Source organism: Temnothorax nylanderi, unplaced genomic scaffold, assembly GCF_030848795.1.
Source record: "Temnothorax nylanderi isolate EJ_2023f unplaced genomic scaffold, tnyl_v1.0 TNYL_tig0007_pilon, whole genome shotgun sequence".
NCBI classification, from domain to species: Eukaryota; Metazoa; Arthropoda; class Insecta; order Hymenoptera; family Formicidae; genus Temnothorax; species Temnothorax nylanderi.
In genome coordinates, this window is record NW_027249069.1 from 2161717 (window position 1) to 2182883 (window position 21167).

At 35.9% G+C, this 21167-nt stretch overlaps 2 protein-coding genes and 1 long non-coding RNA gene across 4 annotated transcripts in view; 2 read left to right on the forward strand and 1 right to left on the reverse strand.

Annotated features, from left to right (window-relative positions):
- LOC139781716 (uncharacterized) overlaps positions 1 to 21167 on the reverse strand; it is a 115678-nt gene that overhangs the window by 35644 nt on the left and 58867 nt on the right. The window lies entirely within an intron of this gene.
- Rsh (Rap GTPase activating protein radish) overlaps positions 1572 to 21167 on the forward strand; it is a 126174-nt gene continuing 106578 nt past the window's right edge. Inside the window, 2 exon segments of the mRNA XM_071720534.1 lie at positions 1572 to 1604; positions 1606 to 1676. Of these exon segments, the coding sequence (XP_071576635.1) occupies positions 1572 to 1604; positions 1606 to 1676 (104 nt within the window).
- On the forward strand, positions 1683 to 12093 carry LOC139781919 (uncharacterized). The gene is made up of 2 exons (XR_011720732.1): positions 1683 to 2446; positions 3569 to 12093. It is a non-coding gene; the product is annotated as an uncharacterized lncRNA (long non-coding RNA).

Here is a 21167-nt window from a genome sequence, read left to right on the forward strand (position 1 = left end):
TTTTAGATGGCTTCTTTGATCAACATGGACCTAATTTTTTTTTTCGATAACAAGAATATAAGAAGTGAAACTTTGTGATCAAAGATCGGATAGACTTTTTATGTCTTCGATGTATTCGTCCAATTACTAAGATACATAATCTTAATAAAGAAGTTATGATAAATCTCGCCTTTATGGCTTCGCCTAATAGGCTCCTAGTTCATCAAAGAATATATAATGTCATTAAAATTGAAGCTTCCTCTTCAATATATATAAAAATATATATAATTTTCACTAATGTAATATAATTTATATTATATTATCATACGCTCATATTATTTTTGTAAATGAGAAGAAGATATAACCGTATATTCTATATATATATCTTTTTTTATTCACAAAAATATTATATGAATAATATGATAATATAAATTACATTTTCTACGTGATTATGTTAAGGAAACTACCATCGGACTGCGATAATTCCGTGTCCTTTTGAACTGTGCGCGTCGAAATAAATGGAAAAAAAGCAAATGTAAATACGGGTACCAGGTCATACAATTAATTGTCGACGTAACACTTGGTATATTTCAGATGAAATATCGTGCGCAATATAGACATAGACAGCGGATGCAATATCGTTCGGCAAATGCGATATCGTTGTACAATTAATGATCAAATATTTGCTTACTTTGCGCGATATTAACCCGGCGGAATTCTCTTTTTGATATGCGGGAAGTTAAAGTGAATTTCTTTTTCGTTTATTATGGCTAAATACGAGAGAAAGAGATTAATGAAATATGACGCACAACCCACACGAGACGATCGGGCGTGAAATATTTTCTATAGCGTTATCATTATATTAAAATAGGGTAGACCTCTTTGAGGGTTCGTTGCAGCGACATAATTTCTAACTCTATGTGCACAATGCACATAAATCCGTATGGCAAAATACGATCAAAACATATCTGTGTATCACAACATGTTTATGTTTCAATCACTGAAAATCATGATAAGCGCACACAGAGCCGACCAATTCTTTCCAATCAACAAGATGCACGTAATAGTTTTTTTTTCACTAGTTTGTGCTATGATAAAGAATTTACTTTATGTTTAAGATATATTTTCAAACAAAACAAATTTCTAAACCTTCAAGAGTTATAAGGAAATGGAAATATCCATAAATAATTATAAGATATGTATCCATAATTTAAGATGTAATCCTAATTAATACTCGCATTGCAATTCAATTAAAAATCTTCTTGAAATGGACCCTTTCGTTCGAAATTTTCCCTAAATGAAAATAAATTGACTGCTTTTACCCTCGGTTGAAAGAAACAGTTTTTTGTCTATACGCAAAACATTTAATTGTACATATCACTGTAATGCCGTTGCAAGAGCGATCTCTTCACTTCGTTTTCCCAGCCGCCACGTCCACCTATCAGTCCTGAGGAGAGCCTCATCCCTTCGTCGGCCTCCGAGCACCCTCCCTCCATTCGCTCCCGTCGTGCAGCCCACGTTCAACCCCCGCGCCCGCTCTCCAGCCGTGTATACACGTACACGCAGAGGGGATGGAAAAGCACGTCTGCGCGATGAGGACCGGGATAGGAGTGAGCCTCTTTCGCGGGGGATCCGACGTGCTTTTCCACCCTCGGCGACGACAGTCCTGCCGCACCGCCAAAACGTACCACACAATCGTGAGTAAATTTGCACACTCGCTGATCTCTCGCTCATTCTTCCGCTATCTCTCTTTCTCCGTTCCTCTTTTATCTCTCGCCGTCTCTTACGGTGGCTTTCCGGCGGCTTATATATCTCTTTATCCTCTCTCGTTTCACCTCACCGCTCACCCTTTTTCTCGTTCTCTCTTCGTCTTCCCCTCTACCTCGCGTCTTTTACTCTTATATTCATCGTCGCGAGATTTTATCTCCCGTATACCCAGTGTCCGCGAAGGGGATCTCGTGGTACGCGCCGGCCAAGTTTTCCGCCGTTCCGTTTGGTACGCGCCGGACCGGAAAACATCCGGATGAAATGCGCTTCGTGTCGTTTACGGTTGTCGGAATAACGGAGACGATTGTAGAAAGCGACCTTAGAGCGAGGGTAATGTGCGCGTTATAAAGCCTTTCATTTCCTTGGTCCAGATTTACCGCTGTAAATCTAACCGGAATAATCTGCGAGTTTACACTGAGTCGCGTGATATTGTGTGAAACAGTTTCACGTTATTTGCCATTATAGAGCAGAAATGACTTTAAAGGAGAGATAACTTTAGAGAATGAGATTAGAGTAGCGAATAACGTGCGAGTCGTAAAGCTTCATTTTCTTCATTCAGGACTTGCTGCTGCTGCAGGTTTTTATCGGCGGCAAATAGTTTTCTTGATCGCTGAAGCGGTCTTACAGTTGAGTGCTGTGTAGAAACACCCTCGTATCATTTATATAGCATCGTATATAAGAGATGATTCTTAAGTTTCGCGTAAGTTACATTTACTCATCTCTTCTACTTAATATCATTATTATATCTCTATAAAGAATGTGTTTCAAATCAATCAAATCAATTATGAAGAATAAAGAATAATAAGAATAAAGAATAAAGAAAAAACTAAAAATTTTTTTCGCACCTTTTTTCTTTTACCTTGTTCATTATAATACGTTAAATAAACTTATTCTTCTTATAAGGCTTATTAATCTTCTTACACTTATTCGCTAAATTTCGCGAAATTTTGCATAATTTATTGCTTAAGAAAACAGAAACGATTTTGAAGATTTAAAGAAAGTAAATCTTCTTTCGAGTAAATCTCATTCGAAAAATATCAGTCGGGAAGTATCTTTCTAAATCACGACGATGGCTTGTACGTGGAGTTTGTAGATCTTAAGATGTTATTGATCGTGCCGTTATCCGGTAAGCTAAACTCACAGGCAAAGTTAGTAATAAAGTCTTCGTGGAAATATTTTCAAACTCGGATAACGTTCGTAAACTAGCTTTATATTAAAAACACAGTTATCTACATTCGACAGGTTTGCCACACGGCTCGTCTGTTCGTCGTTCCCTCAAAAATTATTTAAAAACGCAATAGAAATATTTAATTTATATTCTTGCAACACACTCTACATATTTTAATTTCTAAAAGTGTGCTAAAAGAAGGGAAGAAAAAAATTGTATCACGAAAAATATACGCCATCAAGTCCAAAAAATATAAGTAAAGATTTAAATTTTTTTTAGCTTTCTAATTAGCTTAGTTTTGAAATTTTTATTAGATAGATGAAGATAAATAGAATATGTGAATATAAATTAAGCTGATCTCAAGTATTGGAAGACTTACACAAGAAATTGCAATTTAGATAATAAAAAAAAATAATAAAATGTGTTTGAAAAAATGCATTTGTCAAATTTAGCGTAAAAAATCACGAATAAAACGAGATTGAAATAATTTTCATTTCGGTATGCACATATTACGTTCCACAGGATTGTGTCACGCGAATGATTTGGTCAACTATGAGGTGGTGCAGGATCATCGTGGATATATTGTTGCGCTGTAGTGATAGTATCGCGTCGTTTATCGATAGTGAAGAGAAATAAGGATTTCCGATTCGGCAGGTGCGGTCACAGTTGTCGGAAGTTCCGGACTATCAAGGAAACGAAGTTAAGACGAGCGTGCGATTATGTTACGCGACGATATATTGGATATCCCTTTCTTTTTCGCTGCAGAAGAAACAGCGGCCTGACCCGCCTACCACGAGTCCTACTTCCGTTAGAAAATTCATAAGATCTATCTATGTACACAATCTGTTAAAATTCATAAGAACATCTTCATGCATTATGTGCAAAATATTATACAGAGTGTCCCAAAGCCGTCGGATGTCTGAAGCATCAACTCCTTGGTTTTGCAAAAAGGGGATTCGATTCTTTTGAAGCAAGAATATCGAGAAAGTTATCGCTCACCACAATATTTACCGTTATTTTTCGAAATCTGAAATTAAAATTCTGTTAAAATAAAACATACCTAAAATGATCACTAAAAATATATAGTTTTGTAATATAATTTTTATTTTAAAACTTAATCAAAGAGTTATATATTTTCAAGCTCAAAATTAAGAGTTCGATACTTTCAATAATTAATAATTAATTCAAAACCTATTAAAAAACATCTGGTTTTTGGGACACCCTAAATATAAAAATCGAAAGCTTGAACCCCCTTCATGATACGTTGTTCCCCTGAGTATGTACATCTAGATGTGAATCACACGGTAAATATCTAAGCACCAAATCTTACTTATGTATACGGTCGTTATAGTTATCTTAAAAAAAAGAAATATATCCTATTTAAATATATCAAATATATAAACTGCACATAGCCCACACGTAAAACATCTATTATTACACATATGTAAAATATCTAAAATTTCGCAGATAATACATCTGTAACTGTAATTATGTAATTAACTCTCAACTATTATAGTTGGAGCGGAGTAATTACGTTTTGCGAATCAAACTGACCGTAACAAAGAAATGACGTTGTATTTTGTGTTAATTGCTTTTAATAATTCGCCTTCATGGCGAATAGATAAAAGTAGGTCCCATATGAAATGGGGGGGGGGGGGGAAGAAATTGGAAAAAAACAATAAGCTAAAAAGCTTTTAATACCGATATAAAATATCTACGTTGGGATCGGTTTCGGCATTATCATAATAATTGGAGGTTAAAACATACACGATTGACCATAGGGCGATTGCTAATTCTGAATCCACCTTCTGTAACGAACAATTGATTACACGCGTATCAGCCCGGATAGAATATCACGGAATATTGCGGCAGGTATATAGCTATAATATGCGTCTGTACACAAAATACACGATATGGATTACCGATAATAATTGTTCGGCGAAAATTCATTGACGCAGGGGAGCTTTATGCGAGGGTTAAGCTAATAATACGACGTACTAACGCACTCTCACTAGGATTTTATAAAAGATCATTCAAGTGTCCTTGTCCATTATTTCGATGAACTTTAGCGCCTCATTGCAAAATCATGAACTGCTGCGTTTCAAACTGCTATTTGGAGATTTAATAATTAATCGCTTGATCAATATTTGTTTTAATTTCATATTAAAATTGCGTATTATTGCCTTTAATGCTAATGATTAATTTTTAACTACTATATCGTAACGATTGATCAATTTGCTCAATAAATACATGATATAAGTGCCTCAATAAATACATGATATAATTTATCTTAACAGAAGTTGAGGAATCAACGATCATCAATTTTATTTTTCTTTATTTTTTTTAAATTTACTGCAACAATGGATAAAAAATATTTCGCGCAAAAATATTAGAAAAATAAAAAAAACAAGTTTTTATTCTATATTTCGTTTATCACATATATATTTCTCTTGCTTCATCGCAACAGTTGAAAATTAATAGAAATATTTTTATATCAAAAAGTTTTAATGATGTTATCTTTGAAAATAACGATGTGATTTTAAAATTAGGTGTTTCGTTACTGACAATTAGCGGAATTAGAACCAACATAATCGTGATTCGACGACGAAATCAAACCGTGAATTTTTACGTATCGTTGTATCGCAGAGAAAGAGAGAGAGAGAGAGAGAGAGAGAGAGTGTGTGTGTGTGTGTGTGTGTGTGTGTGTGTGTGTGTGTGTGTGTGTGTTGTGTCGGGTAAAACCGTAAACAAGATCAAAATGTTGCGCCGGATGGACTTTATATCCTCAAAATGGATGAAACAGTGACTCTGTCCATTCGCTCGCGATCCGTTCAGCTTATCGTTATTTTGATCCGCGTCTATCTGCCTCCAATGCAAGTCGTGCATTTCCGCCGATGGCGCAATCACTATAACTCGTACACGGGCTATTTTTAAAGGTCGGTCATTTATATTGTTCGAGACAATACGGATAATAAAAGACGCTGCTGTTGTTGCTACTGACGACGATGACCACGACGAGGACGACGACAATAATGACGACGTACGCGGCAATATGGTGTATATAGCGGATCAGTATCGCAATAACCTGCCAATATTGACTTGATATTTCCGTGATGCATCGCTGGCTCTCCATATCAATACGCAAAATCGCGGACAAATATTGGCTGGAAAATATTATGTCGTCACAGTCGGTTGGATGACTTTATTGATAGATGAGCAGTTGGGTAAATATAAGGATAACGTAATGTCTCTCGGAGAAGCATCTCTCTTCGAATTCCTCCCCTCCAAACAAGCGATCATGAGAGCACCGAGAACGATGTAGCTTATTTTGACGATATAAAACAGTCATCTATTGAAAATATTTTTACGATAGAATTTCTTCATGGAATCTTACATATCGCTTTCAAGATAAATAATTCATATTAAGAGAAACGAAAACTTGGAACATAAGATTGGAGAACTCTGTAAAAGATGTTACTGCGCTCAAAATTTATCATCTTCCCAGCGCGTTGTTTGAGGTTTCGAGGAGCTACTTGATCGCTCTTGTCAGTCATTCTACATTGCGGAAAAGAGTAGATGAGGTTTGTTCTCTGAACAGCGAAAAGGAGGGAAAAGTGCAATTTATGACGCCCCTTTATCGCTCTCCTCCATTACCCTTCATCATTTCTCGTTGGAGTGCTTACGCGAGTGCTTAGATAGTATCGTGTAGATGGCATCGAAGTGTGCCGAATCAGCGGCGATAAAAGCGTGCCACGTGGTCGCTGATTCAACGTTGTTTCGGCGGATAAGCAGAAATCTGCGATAGGAGCAGCAGATGGAGGGAGAAAATATCCCAGTCGCGAAGTACAGGGCGGGTGGGATATCGATCAACTTATTCCTTGTTCGAATCCTATTCCGATGCATCCGTTTTGCAACGCCGATCCTCGCGGACTCCCTCGGGCATCGGACGGGCCGTCGTTGAATATAAATTTAAGGATTAGTCTGGCGAAACGACAAAAAAGACAATGTTTTGGAGTTGGAACGAGTTAAGCCGGGGACACACAGACATTTCTGAATATGGAAATATCGATCAGGCAACTGCGAAGAGTAATCCCTCTGTAAATGGGAGACGCCGGGAAATCTGTCTGAGGGAGGTCACGTTACATTTGCGCAGAGATTTTTCATGGACGAGGTAGACGAGGTAAACGAGATGCTATTCTTACTGTGCCGGGAAATGATGTATGATTCTTGCGTGTAGTGTCGATCGCATTATAGATTCTGTCACGTTTGCTCATAAATTATTGCCCTCGCGCATAGATTTTTTTTCAGAAGAGAATTAATATCTGTTCGTTAATCAACATCTATATTCGAACGATGTTTTCGTTGCAGTATTTATTTTGCAGCGAAATATATACGTATTTATTTTTTTTGAATAAAATAAAAGCAGTCTGATTCATTTTAGAGAGGAAATGTTGGTAGAAGCAACACAAAATAATTTAAATAATGTAATACGAAAATTGGAAAAATCATTTTGGAATAATTTATTTCGAGTCATTGCAAATTGTAGTGCCCGAGGTGTATTTCCTGCGGCGGGAAAGTTCGTTTCTCAAAAATTCTCATACATGCATACTAAAGGATATTGTGCATCGACCTGTTTCGTTTTTCATGGAGAATATTGACCGTTAACGCCAAACATGATTCAATTTTTTTTTCTTTGTGTGAAAAATGCGCAATTCAACCGCAAAATGTCGTGGATTTACAAGGAAAGAACATTAAATGCAAAAACATACCTTTGTGACAAACGGGAATATTGAAGAGTTTTAAAAAATCTGCAATACAGACGTAAAATTATAAAATATTAAGACAACTAAATTTTAATTTTGTTATAAGATGATTAGATTTTAATTATAGTAATCTTTTAACACAAATTAAAAAAAAAATTGAAAATATATATATCACGTAAAATAAAATTTTTAGAGAATTTAAGAACAAGTTCCTCCAAGTTTTTAATGTTGCGCTTCCGAGATGTGATATCAGAGATATCCTGATCGATAAAGACGGGTCTATTATTTCGAGCTAATCTGTGACATATCGTGAAGTTTATCGTGAAGTTTATCGAGAAAGGACAGTTGCGTGTTTTCGCCTGTTATAGGGGCTATTTTTCCCTGACGTATAAACCCCTTGTGATATCCAACGGCACTTTATACCTGGCGAGACGAACTCGATTTACTGAGAGCGAAGTTGCGTTATACGCAGGTGTCGCATCCGGCGGTGGTCCGGCCGAAGTATTGTTCTCTGTGAAAAGCAAAAGCGAATTGCGCCCCGGTTTCACTTCGGTATCGACCGTTTAGGCTCGTCACTATATATCCCGCTATTGCAGATTCCGGTTATGCATGGTGTTTGCGATGCGACAGCTTCGGTACTCGCAAGCGTGAGCCCGCGTCTATACCTACATCGCGGATCGGCGATAGGATGCATAAAGGATGGCAGCCATGGCAGGCACAATGAAACATGCGTTTCTACGCGGGATTACATTGTACGCGACTTGTGTGACAGGAATCAAGCATTGTAAACGTAATGCATTAACAATAAACTCAAAGCGCGATTCGTTGATTAAAATGAATCACATCGTTGCATAAATCGACCGAGGCTTTGTACCGCTAACCACGACAATCCTAGATTATCCTTTTTTTAATTATAAATGCTGATTTTGTGATTTAACGACATTATTGCGAATTTTGTGCGCTCTCTTGCGAATTACAGTTTATTAATTTTTCTCTAATATTTGACGTTCGGCTTCATCGCGTTATACCGTAGCGCCTCAAAAGTAATCTTTCGGAAAGTAACGAGTTACAGGCATTTATGTAACGCGAGAGCACGAAGTGCGAGTCGTCGCTTTTCTTTGATCGACGATGCGAGATCAAAGCTCCGTTCCTCCGAAGCGTGGCCCTCGTTATCACGGCGACGTAAACACACACCTCGGCATTCTCTCGAGGTCGTTCTAGCTGTGCATTATGCTGAGTAGCAGCATGCAACCATGATAATGTACATCTACGACGTTTCCAAGAGAGAAATAGAGAATGTCGAAGTAAATGCAAGGACTTATAATTAGATTTTGCGGAGCTACAATGAGCCACAAAAAAGTACGGTAAAAAAAATACAATAAGATAATCGGATCTAATTAAATTCGTAATTAAAATAATTACCCTCTCTTTTTACCTTCGACAAAGTTTTTTCATGTTATTTTTGAAAATATATGAAACGCCCTATGTTATCGCATCAATTATAACGCTTCTCCATTGTCGGAAATAAAAATATAAAGACTAAAGATACATTTCGACATATTTCCTGCCAGTCGAAATCCAAATTCAAACTTATTGCTTGAAATTTCATTGTTTCGACAAGAAGAGAGGCAGACTATACATTCGGATGGGATTTCAGATTAACGTGAATTCGATCGATAAAGGGACTCTGGGTGCTTAACTGGCGCAAAGTTTTTCAATCAACCGTGTAATCCACGTGTTCGATTGTTACACGGTTTTCGAAGCGGGCGCAAAGAGGCATTCGCCGGTAAATATTTATCTTCTCTCATCGAGAGAGTAAAATTTTACCACTTAAATATTCCAAAAAATGTGTCAGATCGCGCTAAAAATTTCTATTATCGAGGAGCGACACTTCGTTTCGTGAGTCTGCGACATTTTACCCTGTAATCGTACTCGCGTGAAAAATGTGCCGCACCGTCATTCCTGAATTTTTCGGATCTCTCACGTGCTTTTCATGGCAAATATTCCTACATCTCGTAATAAATAAATTGCTCGATTGAGCTAAGAATGTCGCGCAGCTGTATACAACGAATTGCTGGAGGTCCCACGCACGAAATCGTTTCTCGACACCGGCGAACGTATAAGATATAAAGAGAAGCGGAACTATTTCTTTTTACAATTCTTTTTACAACTCTGCGATTAATCGAAAAATAATTGCTTTTGCTAATAGGTCGCTTAAATAACGGGGTAAATGGGCGAAATGGAGTTGGCGGAGGAGATGCCGTGTGCCACTTGTTGTTCCGACCAGCCGCAGAGAACTAGAACGTTTTAATTAGTGTGTGCACGTGTCTAGTAACGAAGTTGTCCCGTCGTTTAACAGGTGCGCGTACATGCGTGCGTATGTATGTGTGTGCCCGTGATAGACATTGACATTTCTCTGCGTTCCCCGCTACGCTACACAGTGAAAAAGTTCGCAAATGCACCGCCGAGACGTAGGCGATGCCGGTGGAATTTATGCGTTTATAGTTAGATAGAGTAATTATCGTAAGATATAAGGACACACAGCGTTTTATGTGCAGTTATTTTATGCATCGTTTACGAGATGCTACACTTTACAGAGTAAAGACGATATAGTCGCATTAAATAGGCTTTAAAATAGTGGTGTAACTTGAGTATGAAATCTTGGTACACATAAATTCTTATATACAATTTTCTTATCTTGATGCAATAAACTTGAAATTTTTATTTATCAAACTATAATAGAAATAGCTGGAAGAAATTTTCCTTTTAATATTTAGTATTTAATATTTCTTAGAGTATGATATACGATTATTAGAACCAATGGCTGAATATTTTCCTCTCTGTAAAAATTTATTTCTCATATTTTTTCCATTCACTCAATCAACTTTCTTTTTGATTGATCAAAGGATCCGCAAGATGAATATTTTTGATACAAATACCTTTAATTATTATTATCCAATATATTCGACCAGCGAGGAGTTTTCGCAGGACACAGGACACATGACGTGCGAGACGCGTTAATGAACTGTCACAGCGCAATTTCGGGCGATGGCGAAACGGCACATTATTTCCGCTATTGCAAATGGAAGCGGCAGTCAGCAGGGGGTGCGGCAATGCTTTGCGAGTCGCGGAATTTTTGCAACTCGTTAATATCAATGTTCCACGACAAACGAAACACGCACGTGTGTTCGCGCGCGTTCGTTTTAATATGTTAATGCGCGAGTGAAATGAATTTTATTGCGATCGCGGCCGCACAGATTTACATCGTACAAAACGACGTCCGTTTATATTAGCTCCGGGCAAATTGACGGCGGTAATCGCATGACATTGTGATTGGAGATTGTCAACGTGTCAGTAATGGGTGTTCTCGAAACGTTTATTTGTCGCATTTGCGCGCGATCATCGCGCTGTCAGTAGCAATTAATCACTTCGCTCGGCCAGATTCGGGCGGGCCATTTTGTTGCATAATTGTAAGAGAATTTGCTCGCATTCCCTCGCAATAATCGTCACGTCGCCACATAAATGCATTTCGCCTTAAAAATTTTTTCCTGTAATCCTGATGCAAATGTATTTGAAAGAAGAAATGCAGGACATATGTAAAGGAGATATTAGCTCTTTAAAAAAATATAGAATTTCCACAAAATTATTAAATGTCACAGATCTATGCATACAGAGTTTCTGGATTATTTATATATCTTTATTTATATCCATGGGTTTCCCAGCTAATTTGAAATCGCCCTTTTCTGGACGAAAATTTAATTGGATCGTCATCTTTTCTATATATTTTAATATTTAACGAATGTTCCTCCGATAAATTCTATAATTAAGTTGATGAAAATCGATAGCTGCAAAGAAAAAAAGAGAAGAATCGTTATAAAATTCTCTCTTTTATTCACTTCGTTATTGATTAAATTTACAAATTTAAACATATACTTATTAACTTGTAAAGTGTAATTAGTTTATTTATAGATGCTTGATTCGTTTCCATGTTAATTAGATTACAAAAATAGCTAGAATAATACTAGGGATTCCGCTAATTTACGGTACAATGAATGCGCGTTAATCGATAAGATACTATCTCTTTTTACGCGGTGTATGCGATATCGAACGATGTCGATGACAATTATCGCGCCACGCCATTAGTATGAAAAGGAGATGGATATATATAATCGCTCGCTGCAATTTCCCTAAACCAAGGACGTGTACTTTTCATTCGGCTTATTGTTCCGCTCTTTTCGCGTGTCGGGAGAACGAGGATTTATAATTATCGCCACCGCGGTGTTTTATCAAAGCGCGTTCTCGCCGATATTGACTGCCCGTTAGTCTATCACCGTTAAATCCATTAATTGACGCTAAGTAGGTTGGACGAGCAGCACTGCAACAAGATGAAATAAAGTTGTCCCGCGCAAACTGTGATCCTCGTAGTTGTTTTTTCCCCTCTTCGGCTTGCTTTCTCTCGTCGTCGTCGTTCTCGTGCCATTACGAATCATTCATGCTGATCGTTAACTGTCACCGTCGGCTTATTAATTCCAACGTGTCAACCAATATCGTCGATAAATCATATTTCCTCTCGTTATTCGATTAGTGAGCTCTGCGCGGTTAATTAACGACCATCGAGTTATCGAAGAAAAAGAATTGGACAGATCCGAGAAAATCATATAAAGCCGAAACGTGCCAGTGATTACGATATGTAATTCGCGAGAGGTGCAATTCAAATTGTTTCATCTCACTACGTTTCGTGATAATTAAAACAGATGGTGTGAAAATTTAGGTCAAATAGTCGCTCCTCATTATGACTAGCTTTATTAGTGATAAAATGTCAAATATTTATAACATTCTTAATTTTAAAAATTCATAGATGAGCGAATTAAAAATTTTATCAATAAAGCCTACTATGTCTATAATGAATAAATTTTTGATAGATTAAATAGATTATATTTTTTAGATTAAAGTTAAATCCGCTTATTTTTATCTATCTACATAATATAAAAAAAATTTTAAATAAATTTTTTATATTCGATCGATGTAAAATAGATATAAATTAGTTTTATGCAGAGATTACCATTACAAAGTTTTGTAATGTGCGATAATGTAATAACTTTCGTATTTTTTAATACCAATTTATCGTGCACAACTTTGCAAGTTTTGAACATTATTTTATGATTAATTAAAATATGCACATTAAAGCTGTATGAAAGTAATTATATCGTGCGCATAAGAGAATAACTTCTTCTTCTTCTTTAAGAGAAAATTTATCTTTGTTATTATTTTTGTAAGAGATGTAGAACAATACGTAATTTAAATAATGAAAATATAATAAAATATGGAAATATTACAAAAGAAATTTTCATATTGTTTCTTTATTATTATAGACTTTATTATTATATTTTGCACAAAATATTTAAACTATATAAAAATGACACAAAGTTGTAATATTAAAATTTAAAATGAGTATAAAAATAGTTATTTCATTATTATATCTCGTATATACTTTCGCGAAAAAAAGTGTGTGGATTTTGTGTTCTCTCGCTCACTTCGCAGTTATTGCAGTCATTTTCTTAATTACATTATTTTTATTTTTTGCTTTTCTTCAGACAGAAGAACCAACGGCACGAAATAACTCTGCTTGTACTTTGAAACTTGTTTCCTCATGGCGTAACAAAATTCAAGAAGACAAGAAGCCCGGTTGGCTTTCAATAGAACGCTGAAAGCGGAGAAAAGGAGAAAACACCGATAAGGAGGAAAGGGATCGGAATCTTTGTCGTGTCTATCTCGATAGTTGAGGGTTATTCCTTGAACTCCTGTACCTATTCCGATACTGATGCACTTTCAATCCGCCATTAATTGGGAGCCATATCGAACGAGACAAACAAAATAGCTCGATCGTATTTTTGTGATTTTAAGGCCACCCTTTTTTCATTAAAAGAAAAGAAATTCTGCAGTAAAAATTTTTTGCCGATTTTACGATAATATAATTGCAACAAGTAAAAAATGAGACACGGCAGGTAAATTAAAAGGCTGTAATCATCTTGATATATCATTTTCGAGATTATCATCCAATTTAATGATATTCGACTTTAACCATCCGCAGGATAGTTCTATTCTATTCTTTTGCTCCGCTCTTATAAACAGAACGAAATTCCAGACGGTCGGAAATTCCATCAGTTCTGGAATGCAGAAGACGAGGTGGAGATACGTGCAGCTTGCTATGTAAGACAGTTGTACTCGGTTTTTATATCTTAAGACATGAACTGTATCATTCATTCTGCAGCTTGGAAGTAATGCTTTTCCATGAAAATAATTTTTTTATTATATCTTGACCTGCTGCGTAAAATATTAATAAAAAAATGTTTGATACACGTTTCTCTCCTCAAATTGTCGGTAGCGCAAAATTAATTAAAAGTATTTTCAATTTCTTGTTTAAAATGTCTTTCGCTATATATCTCGGATGATGTATGAGGGTTATTAGAAAAAGTTAAAAAAATACATTCTACATTCAAGGAGTTATTGCAAGCATTGCAACCTCTACATTTTTATAAAGAAAAAATTGATTAAACATTAATCAAAAAACTTAATTATCCGTTCCAATACATATGCATATTCTTGCAGATTCTACGCAACGAGTTATGCATGCATCTGGTGCAGGTCGATTGCGCTCGCGACTCGCTTTCCAACGTTCGGAACGCAATTAAGTCCGCCAAACTCGCGGCAAGAACCTCGCAAAATCGCGCGAGTAAAAACGTTGTTTTCTGCTCTCGACAAATATCGCGGCGATCTGTCAAGTACAGAAGGTGAACAATTAAACGGAACGCGCGTACAATCGGATTTTCGCGAAATTGTAACGGAAAGCGCCACAGCGAAATCGCGCAGCTCTCTTTTTGCGGCCACGTATGCGTTGCATTATGTACATGCGTATAAATTATAGCTCAGCGCGATTAATAATTGCCGCTCAACTGTCAAACACGTGGCCATAAAATATTCAATTTCGCTTAAAAGTCAATTTCAATTGAAAAAAAAATCATTACGCATTTTTTATAATTATCGGGCAAATCATGTAACTTAACGAGTTTTATAATGCTGTTATAAATGCTTTTCATTATCGAGAAATTAATAAATGGGTATAATCGTCTATTTTCTTGAAAATGCGATATTGACAATCTTACGATTATTCGTTAAAATTTGATAATGCCAGAAAAAAATTTTAACATTCTATGGACAAATAATCAACTCACAAAAGTAATTCGATTTTTTATAATTAATTCTAATTTCTTTTTATATAGAATCAATTTCAAATATTCAGTATTTTTTTGCAAAGTGTGATAAGAATATATGCAATAAGGAAACTTGTTTAATAATACATATGATTAGAGAAACATTCTATAAAATTATTAGCGATTGTATATAAAGCTAGAAATTTATTTTTTGTCGATAAAACCTGGATACCTAACCATTTGTTTCTGACATTTGATGTCTCGATATATTTCAGATTTTTTCTGATAAACCACTCTATTTAGCGTAATAAATCAGTAAAAGACTTTATAGAATTTTCTCCCCTTCCCCTTGCAGAGTAAGTGCTTATCTCGTTCCAACAATACAGAAGTCTAAAAATGGCCTAGCTAATAAATGACTGATTTCATTGTATAGTTTTGAATAGTTGGTTTTGACGTGAATCGACCGCAATCAATTATGCTTGCGTGAATGGTAGTCGGCAACATCATTATCTAGTTGTAACAGGGCGCAGCTACTATGTGAAGAGCTCCGTTTATGAGCGTACGTCGCCGATATGCGTTCCGGTACGTAAGTAATTACTGACGGGCGATCGCCAGTGTTAAAGCAAGTGGACGGGTATCGTGCGTATGCACAAAGTGTTACATTGGATATCTCTACGAGAGTAACGCTTGCGATTACGTTTGCTGTCAGACGACACGATCACATCGACGATGTTCTGGCTAAATGCCGAATTATTATTTTATTGTCTCCCTTTCTAAATGATTACTCCTAAATTATAACGAAGGTAGAGATAAAAGGTTTTGTTAACGGATGCAGCTAGACAATATAAGTATGAAAAATTGCTTTAAACTTTTTTCCTTTTTAGAATTTAGCTTGAGTAACCTCATAATAAATCTTAAACAGATCAGATAGCTTGTAATTATTGAAACTTCGTATTAAATTATAAAATTTTTTCAACATTGCGCAATATATATTTTTAACTTGTTTTTATATTGTATATATGAATTGATAAGCATGCCTCGATGGATTGTAAAGTAGTACGGTTAAAGTGTTAACGTGTCCACAAATTTTTTATCGGCAAACGATTTACTATGTATAATATCGAAATCAGATAATAATAACTTTCATAGTTAAGTAACAATTTTCGAGCACGTTATAGTTTTACTGCAAACTAATACGAGCTTAACGAGAAAATGCTATTTTACGCGGTTTCATGCAAGTTTCTATTTCGAGTTGATGTAATATTTCACTGAAGTATCCGTAGAGTTCACTGCGTATCGCGCAACAATGATATAACGGTGACGGATAACCGCATAGAATACAACATGAAATTGCGATAACAGCTTCTCATTAAATCGTTATTGCGCAAATGTGACGTTTAAACAACGGTTGGATAACGCGGTGGCAAAAATACAGTTGTGCCATTGTGGATTCAATTAGTCCTACATCGATTACTAAGGCGAAACATATTGAACGACCGTATAAATCAGCTCCACGTCGAGATCGACGCGTGATTGATGAATACGTTAGATAAGCCGTGTCATAAATCTTGTGATACAATTATATCTTTCAGTTAATCAATGCGGCAGGATCGCCCTGATCATTCTTTATAAATACGACAAAATTGACACACATTTGACATTGATAAAGTTACATAGCCACGAAATATTTATAAAATCTATTTACACAATTCCATCAAATGTGAAATATCGTCACGTAATAGCGGCTGAAAATCCGCGTCTCTCTCTTTCTCAGCTGTTCGCGATGTCAACCTTGTCAAGACTTTAAGTTTGTGCAAAGCGAAAACTTTCGCCGTGGGAATCCCTATTCCACGATTCCGTTATGCGGAATCTATTTCTGCCTGAATGAAGGCACACCGCGAATTTCCAGCTCTTGGTATCCATTATGCTAAAACAGAAATCCCGGTGTAACGTCTGAAATATCGTTGCGGTTTAAGCATGCATTGTACATCACAAGGCAACTCCTTTACAATTCAATTGCGTTATTCACCGGGCTAGCCGCTAAATTGAATAATTACCGTCAGTTTTTAGACGTAACATGCAAACGTAATTAACGTCGCCGCGAAATCGTTCTCACGGGTTTTGCGGTAGCCCCGTTATTTCGCGAGTGTTCACGAATCGCGAAACGTTTTTCATCGCAACGACCGCTCTGTGTTACTTCGTTAATGCGCGCGTAAACATTACAAACGGAAATTAGATTTTCAATCTCACGATATGGCAAATATCAATCGCACTACACGTCATAGATCGCTATTTTTGTTTGTTTGCTTTTTATTGCAGAATATACATATATTTATATGAATAAAAAATTAAAAGGAAAAATTAAATAATAGAATTCTAATTACTCCTTCATTGAATTTTGTGGGTTCCCGTGTCGTCAATGTTAACATTTAACATATATTAAGTTAGTAACATTAACTGGCTGACTTATCGTGATGTCATATCTCATACTCTAACTACTCTAATGGAGTCAAAAGTCGAATTTCCCATAGATAACTCCACTCGGTTCTGCCAATTTACAGCCCTCTCGCCTCCTCCTGTTTCGACATTATTTAAATTGGATTGCTATCTCGTTAAATGACATTGCCTTCAAACGCGCATTCGCTTCGATCTTGTCTTTCGCGCTTTTGTCTTCGCGGCGCGCTAATGCAAATTCGTCCTGCGGGCGTTTACATTCATCTTACATAAATTTTCCACCTGGTTTCCCTTAGAATTTGAAACGAGCACCATCTGCGAATTGCTACTCAGACTGGATTTGTCTCTTTTTACTGTCAGCATTCAGAATCGTGAACATTCCATCATTTGCCACAGGCAGGATCTGTTAGAATCTTCCGAAAGGGTTTGATAATATAATTCTAGGAAATTATTCTTCCGCATTTTCACATACGTAATGCTTTTTAAATTACATTTCACTTGACTTAAAAGAGAGTGTGTATTACTGAATTCTTCCAGATTATAATCTTTTATAATTAAGAGGAAAATTCATTACAAATTTTACAGGAGCAAAAACATATACATATATCACAATAAACATTTAAAATAAGAAAGAATTATCTTAACTTGGTAGGAAATACAAGTTTTATAATTAAAAGTTCAAACTTTTTTATTTAATTTCTTGATTTTTTTCACGAAATAAGGATAAAATCTGATGAAAAAAAAACATTAATTATACGCTGCTTATTTGAGCAAGAAATATGAACAGTCTCTCTGTGTAATTTCGTATCAATTATGGTTCTCTCTCCTTATTTAACGAAAGACTCGTTTTCTTTGCGTAGGCACGACACTTAAAAGTTCACCGAAGGGACATGACTTAGGAAAATTTCAAGTACATTATGCCGGCCGAAAGGGTTGGGGTCTCTCGATCACCCGATTTATACACTATCCGGCTTATATCGCAACGACACGTTACGGTTCATAGATAATCTCGTAGGCCCTCGCTTCCCACCTTCTCAAACGTTTGCCACCGCAAATTGCTGCCTTTGTTTTCTCTTGCCCCTCTGTGTACCTAGCCGACAGCCCTTCTAACGCCCACCAAAATTACGCTATCGAATTAGACGCGTGGCTTCGGACCCGCGGGGCGTTTGGAACCGACAAAGTTCCGCGGCTCCCTCCCCCTTCTGTATATCCCGTCGGAGTGCACGTTATCGATTCTCTGAAAATAACTTGGGTCGACTGGAGCCTCGAGAAAATCGAGTCCCTTTCCCGTTGCCTCGGCAAACATGATGAAATATAAGAATAGGATATAAGGAGTAAATATAAGAATCCGACGCAGAGCAAACAGTGTATCGATACGCGATCCACATGTTAGGGGGACTCTACTTCATGTTCTTTATCTTCCAATCGGTCACTAACGGAGGGCTTTTTCATGTCCTGTTAAACATAATTACAGGATAACATATATTGAAGATTCCCCTCGAGATTGTCAGTTTAGCTTTAAGAATAAATATTATAAACAATACGACAATTCTTGTTCTTTAGATAATTAAACTTTCTTCCTTGAGAAACATTTGTTTTTTTGTATTTTCTAATCAATCTGTCAATTATCTTATTAATGTGTTCGCAATTTAACGTGCACCATAAGCTTAAAAAATCAACTATCTATATCTATATAATTATAATTTAATATAAAAATATATTTCTACTTATTAATTTGCAAATGTTCATTAGTTTCATATACCATATTTTTTATTCTTACTTTTTATAACTTTCTGCTATTTTCACTCAACTATTTTTATCTTATTGCCTCTTTCATTTATTTTACGGAAAATTTCTCGTAATCGTTTCAATGCAACGTGATTTTCGGTCGATTTGTAAATCTATATCCTAAACGTTAAGCCAAAATTATATTCCGCAATTGTACTTATTATTTTTATTAGCTAGAAAATTGGGTTGTGTCACAGAAAATTTCACTGTGAATCGTCACGGATCGTCACGGATGTTCGATCGGGTATTCATGCGAGTCAGAGCGACTAGCTGTACGTTGCCAATCTCTAAGTGATTGTTGGCTTCGCTTCAATCTTGAGAAAGCCAAGGTACATTTACCACCTCTCTTTCCAATCCCCCCAGCACCACCTGTTGAGAGAGAAAAGTCTCGAGGCTCGTCGGTGCTTGAGTGTCAGTTACTCGAGATTGTGTCGGGATATGACGTACAGGGTACTTCAAAGTTTCTCGACTCTATTATAAGAATCTTCTTTAGAGACAGATATATAGAATGGAAATTATATTAATAAATTGACAATGCTGAAAAATCAAGATCTTGTTAAACTACTTGTAATGAATTAACAAACATTTCGTTATCATGTGAGAGAAGAATAGTAGCGTTCTTTATAATATTAATTTTTAAGGTTTATTTCAACACCCATTAAATATTATGCAGTGATACTTTAATTATATCGCGGTATATATTCTAACAAGGAAATATTCAACGAGAAAATTTTTAAAGGATTTTACACTTGCAGTCGTGCACTTGAACGCGAGAGGCGAGGGGAGCGGTCTTGTGAAAGCTCTTGTAAAATAATCCATAAGTCATGGGAGAGATCTGCGTCCGACAATAGAATAGCATATTAGAGCTTAACGCTGGATCGAGTTCTTACGCGAAAAGAAAATGTTTCCGCAAGAGTTTGAATTTTAAGATGTCGTTTTCGTGCAGCGGATATAAAGAAAGAAATGTGTCAGTAGGTGGAAAAAGATCAGAATATGAATACAATATACATCTAAACGCACATACCATATTTGACTTCAACGTTAATTAAGTTGGAAATGTTAATTTAGTGAGACATAATTTCATGAATTTACGAGTTCTCTCTTAGAAAATTGCGTAATCCCCATAATTCCGAAGATTATTTCTATAAAGCTTCATTGAAGTACGTTCGTCATTGAAGTACGAACGTCACGACTTCATTCCGATATCGAATATTACGCTTTCACGTCGAGAAGTTCATTTAGAGATTTGTCGATAGAGCGTTTCAAGAGAGTGATTAGAAAAAGATTACGGCGAAATGAGTCTTTTTCTGTCTCTACCCTCGCGTGCGGTTTTCTCTTTCATGTTGATAGCTTCATTTCCGCTATGCTGTTTGCGGTTTGAATAACCTTCAAAGGTAAACGAGCGGGATTTATTGGTTGTCGAAATAAAAAAAATCTCCCAGTTTTTTTCGCTGATTCTTACTGTTTTGAACGATACCTTGATTATTTAAAGCATTAAAATCAAATGTATTCTTATAATTTTAGGCAGATCTTTTCTATTTAAAAATACTTTAGATTTTTAAAGGTGTTGAAAATACTTATTTAGCGAGTTTATCGCAATTAAAAAGATTATTCAGTTATTTTAATAATTTATTTTAATAATCTTAAAAATATTAAATGGAATAATAATTAAAAATATATATTGACTATCAATAACAGAAAAAAGAAATCTTCATATTCGCAATAAAAATGTTCCTCAAAGCTGTGTAAATGTAAGAAAAATTATTATATTTCAATATAATAATTTATATTATACGTAACATCTCAAGTGTAAGTATATTTACGTATCTATTTCCTAGAATAAAAATTTTTCAAATCAAGCAAATTTCCTAGATCAACAATCCAACTAAATCTTATATTCGCACAACGAATTTGAGTAAGGATTCGCCATCCACAGCGGTAAGCTTGATATGTCAAAGGGAGTTAATCGTTCCGAAAATTTGCGTCGACGTTTCATTCAATTTGCGCAGCCATCTAGATTACGCCAGCAAAATCGTG